This window comes from Poecilia reticulata, linkage group LG9 (assembly GCF_000633615.1).
Source record: "Poecilia reticulata strain Guanapo linkage group LG9, Guppy_female_1.0+MT, whole genome shotgun sequence".
NCBI lineage: Eukaryota > Metazoa > Chordata > Actinopteri > Cyprinodontiformes > Poeciliidae > Poecilia > Poecilia reticulata.
The window spans coordinates 33,201,718-33,206,554 of NC_024339.1; the positions used below are offsets into that span (position 1 = coordinate 33,201,718).

Genomic DNA, 4,837 nt, shown 5'->3' on the forward strand with positions numbered 1-4,837 from the left:
GTGAACGGCAGCAGCGCCCCCTTCAGGCCAAGCAGTGAACGGCAGCAGCGCCCCCTTCAGGCCAGGCTGTGAACGGCAGCATCGCCCCCTTCAGGCCAGGCTGTGAACGGCAGCAGCGCCCCCTTCAGGCCAAGCAGTGAACGGCAGCAGCACCCCCTTCAGGCCGGGCTGTGAACGGCAGCATCGCCCCCTTCAGGCCAGCGCTGCTCTGACTGTTGATGAAACTGACCTGGCGAGGGCGCTGTTCTCCACCCTCTGCTGCTCCTTCTTCTGCCTGGTTCGGTACTTCTTCACTCGGACCTCCCAGATTCCTCGGACCGCAGACAGATCGTAGACCGGAACGTCGAGCTTCTTGTTCGGGCCCATCGGTTCTGCTGGGTTTGGACCAGAAAAACGCACGAAAATTTACTGAGTTACTTCCGAACATTTGTTCAAACTGAGTTATTTCAGAGCCTGTTGGCCTCTCTGTGCTGCAGCGCCACCTAGAGGCTGAAAAGCGTTTTACTTAAGATTACATAAAAACTTACGCTGAAAATTAAAGATTTAATGATAAACAAAATATCAATTTTTTTTCTGTCGCGATTTTGAGCCTGAAACTGTTAGGTATTTTCTGAAACCTACATGGAAAAAGAGAACCACAGACAACGTATATGAGTTTTTAGCCAAGCATCTGCAGAAGGAGAAGACACAGTGAGCTGCTCCTACGAGCCGTTCACAGAGCGTTCTGCCAATCTTTGGATACAGCTTGTCTTTTATTATCAGACTTCAAAGAGGGAGGATAGGCAGGATAGACAGCAGAGGAAACAGCAGGGGTCGTAAAACATCGTACCCAAACACAGCAAGGGTCGTAAAACAATTTAACATCTGACCCATTATCTGAGCCCGGTTCAAATCTCGGTCAAACTGTTTCACATGAAGATAACAGGCARYTGTGACTTCCAGGTCAGTTCACACATACAGTTTAAAGAAGAGAACACTTTAACCTGACTAACATTAGACTGAATATGAACTAAAGTAACAACAAAATGATAATACCAAAAAATCCCTATCAGAAACGGTTTTACAGATTATAAAACTGTTTAAACCCAGATTATCATGGATTAACGCGTCTCTCTAACCTTGACTGTAAAACTGCTGTAATGTAACCCAGAGGTCTGCAGCGTTCTGCCTGCATGACGTGGAAATGAGGAAACATTTCCAGGTGAATTTAGCTCAGATTGAACAAACTAATACTTTTTTAAATGGAAAAAACAAACGAGCTTCAAATTAAAGCTTTAACATATCTGGTTAAACGTCCAAATAAAAATGAAAACCGGCCAACTGTGACATCATCAGCCCAGGTGTGACATCACTGGCCCAGGTGTGACATCATCAGCCCAGCTGTGACATCACTGGACCAGGTGTGACATCATCAGCCCAGTTGTGACATCACCGGCCCAGGTGTGACATCACCAGCCCATCTGTGATATCACTGGCCCAGGTGTGACGTCACCAGCCCAACTGTGACATCACTGGCCCATGTGTGACGTCATCAGCCCATCTGTGACATCACTGGCCCAACCTGATTCTGCTTTACATCCAGTTTGTCGTATCTGTGTCGGTCTGCTTGAGACGGATTTTAAATCACTGAGCCCTCGTAGAGTTTCATCTTCTTAACTATTTTAATGAATCTAAAACATTTTCAGCTGAAATGTTCAGTTTGAACACAAACATATTTGATCTGTTTGACAGATTTTACTCAGATCTCTAAATCTAATTAACAACATTCTGCTAATTTTAGCTGCTCACACTGAAAACATTTTGGTTTTTTAAAATCAAACTGTTAAAAATCAGAAAATCCAACAATCGATCAGATGAAGTCATAGTTCTGCTTCCTACCTGAGGCTCGGCGTCCGTCCTGTTTACCGACCCGCCGTGTGTGTGTGTGACCCACCAAGCTATTTTTACAGTGTTTTGCTGCATGTGAGTGTGTGTCACATGACACCGACGCTCAGCGCTCCTCACACACACACAGGCGTTTCCTCCAGAACCAGAACCAGAACCTGACTGTTCACTGTAATGTTTTATATTTACTGGCTGATTTCACCTGACAGTCACACAGTTCATGGCTGGAGTCAGGGATGTCCAACATGTGGCCCAGGGGCCATTTATGGCCCCCTGAGGGGTTTTGTGCGGCCCGTCCTGAACTCAGTTCTGGTACACAAGTTGCTGCAGATAATTTTTCATTTTGTATACATACATACATACATACATACATACATACATACATACATACATACATACATACATACATACATACATACATACATACATACATACATACATANATACATACATACATACATACATACATACATACATACATACATACATACATACATACATACATACATACATACATACATACATACATACATACATATCTTTACAGATTAATCCCATCATCTTTAAAAACATGGTTCAAAAATCGACTCCCAACAATGAACATAATGTTTCTGCTTTCGTCTTCACTGTGGAGCCACCAGAAAACATCGACACACTTTTCCTCAAACTTTTTACTCAGTTAGACTCTTTAGAAATAATAGAAAATGCAGGAATCTTTGTTTTGGTTCTTTCTGGAGGTTTTGCTCTGGGAAACTCTGGACCCTTTTAGAAATTCACTGTTTTCACTGTTCGCTTTATTTGAAGGGGGGTAAATAAGACTGTCATAACACTGTCATGAACATCAATAAGTCTTCATGAATATTTATGACTGTTGTCATAAAATGTCATTCAGTAAATTATGGCACTTTCAATACAAAGTTGACATTATTCAAAATGTCTTCATTATGACAACTTGACATTAACCAAGAAATCATGATCTGACATAAATTTGTCATTATAGTAGTCATAATGATTTAATTATTACACTAGCAAAAGCTTTAACAAAACAATGATTAATATTTCCACTCCCTGAAATAAAGCAAAAACAAGTAGGACAAGCAATAAAGATTTCATTAAGCTTTATTACACTGTCAAATGATTTAACAACAGACTCATTAACAATTTCTTTTACATCAACTAAAGTAGAACAAGTAGCACCAGTTATGAAGATGTCATTAAGTGTCATTACAGTGTCAATAACTTTTACCTCAAGTAAATTGAAACTAGTAGCAACAATTATAAAGATGTAATTTAGTATTACAGTGTCAAATGCTATGCTAACAGAGTCATTGATATTAAGTCTTACCTCAAATGAAGTGAAACATAATGAACTACTTATAACTACCATCATAACTGTAGAACAAACCCTTTGTACATTGGAATAAAGCAAAGGACAACTTGTTCTAAGATAACAGAGGGTTTAATGTCTTGTCAGTATGTTGTTACTCTGAAATACTGATTGAAAAACTAAAACAGAATTACTTATTCTTTAACTTAATAGGTTCTTTCAACACTAACATGTTTTGCTTCAGCCATTTCCTTCGTAATATCCTTCCTCTATTGCTCTGAAAACAGATCTTCTTCTTGTCTTCATTTTCTGGCAGCAGCTCTTTGAAGGTGTCCAGAAATGCTCAGAAATTACAGCTGTTCTTTCAATAGTTAATCATGGTAAAAGCCTTTTCATGGATTCACACGTGGTGAATCTCTTCTGGACATTCTCATAGTCGGTGATGACTCAATTCATTGTGGTCACTTAAAAAAAGAACAAAAACAAAAAACAATGTCATCATAATTCAGCATTTATTTAAATACCATTCCAAAAATGTCCCTTGCTGCTCACTGTCAGAATGGCAGAGTGGTAGACAAATGCCTAGTTAACATGACTGGTTGTTATGAAGTGCAATACAATTATTTAATACAAGTAGCATAATAACTGGAGCTGCACAAAATTATTCTGATCAAATATTTGTCTGGCAGAAGTTCAGACAAACTGCCACTGTTATTCAGATTGCATCATTTCATGTATAGTTTTAGGCACGTGAGCATCTTTTCACTTAATGAGCATTCTAAACTATTTCTAACCAGATACTCTGACTTATGGTTGTTTGCAAGAAGTTTATTAATAAATAAATAGATTTAACACCAGTTTTTAGTTGTCTAAAACGTAACTTATTAACTCAGCTGGTGAATGTTGATTCTTCCTCCCCCTTCCCCACTTACCTGGCTGTCCCACCCACTTCACATGGTGAAAATATTAACACAAAAACGACTTACCTAATTTTTGGGGGGAATATTTCAAATGGGAACTTCTTTCTCCGGTGGCTGGTCCTCATTATCATCCTCCACACTCGTAGCATGTCTTCATTAGCCACATTTGACCCCTGCCCCACTTCCCACCATGTATCCTTAGGCTAACATGGGTCTTCATGTGGCTAAAGTTGCCAAAGCAAAGAACACAAGCACTGTGTCACATCAGCCAAGTTGCTAAATAATACACATAAAGGATAACTTTGACTAACATATTAGCTTTTAATTTGCTAGATTAAAATTGGAGGGAAAAAACAATTTGCCCGTCTATCTTTAATATATCTGTGCTAACGTTACAGTAATGGAGTTTAATAACTAGCTAACATTAATTTACAGCGAGGTAGGATTGACTTGAATTGCTAATAGCTAACATTACAGAGAAAGAGAATGATAGAGATTTTTTGGTATTATCATTTTGTTGTTACTTTAGTTCATATTCAGGTTAAAGTGTTCTCTTGTTTAAACTGTATGTGTGAACTGACCTGGAAGTCACAGCTGCCTGTTATCTTCATGTGAAACAGTTTGACCGAGATTTGAACCGGGCTCAGATCAGGGGCCAGATGTTAAATTGTTTTACGACCTTTGCTTTGTTTAGGTAAAATGTTTT

The 4,837-nt window shown here is 39.2% G+C and overlaps 1 protein-coding gene across 2 annotated transcripts in view; it reads right to left on the bottom strand.

Moving 5' to 3' along the window:
* Window positions 1-1,985, bottom strand: part of lrrc2 (leucine rich repeat containing 2) — a 9,535-nt gene extending 7,550 nt beyond the window's left edge. Inside the window, exons 1-2 of one of the 2 annotated variants that reach the window (XM_008419428.2) lie at window positions 1,879-1,985; window positions 230-374 (exon numbers count right to left, since the gene is read on the bottom strand). In XM_008419428.2, coding sequence (XP_008417650.1) covers window positions 230-366 — 137 coding nt within the window. In that variant the 5' untranslated portion in view covers window positions 367-374; window positions 1,879-1,985. The remainder of the gene's footprint in view (window positions 1-229; window positions 375-1,878) is intronic. The other variant, XM_008419429.2, reaches the window with a different exon arrangement.
* Between the last annotated feature and the right edge of the window lie 2,852 nt (window positions 1,986-4,837).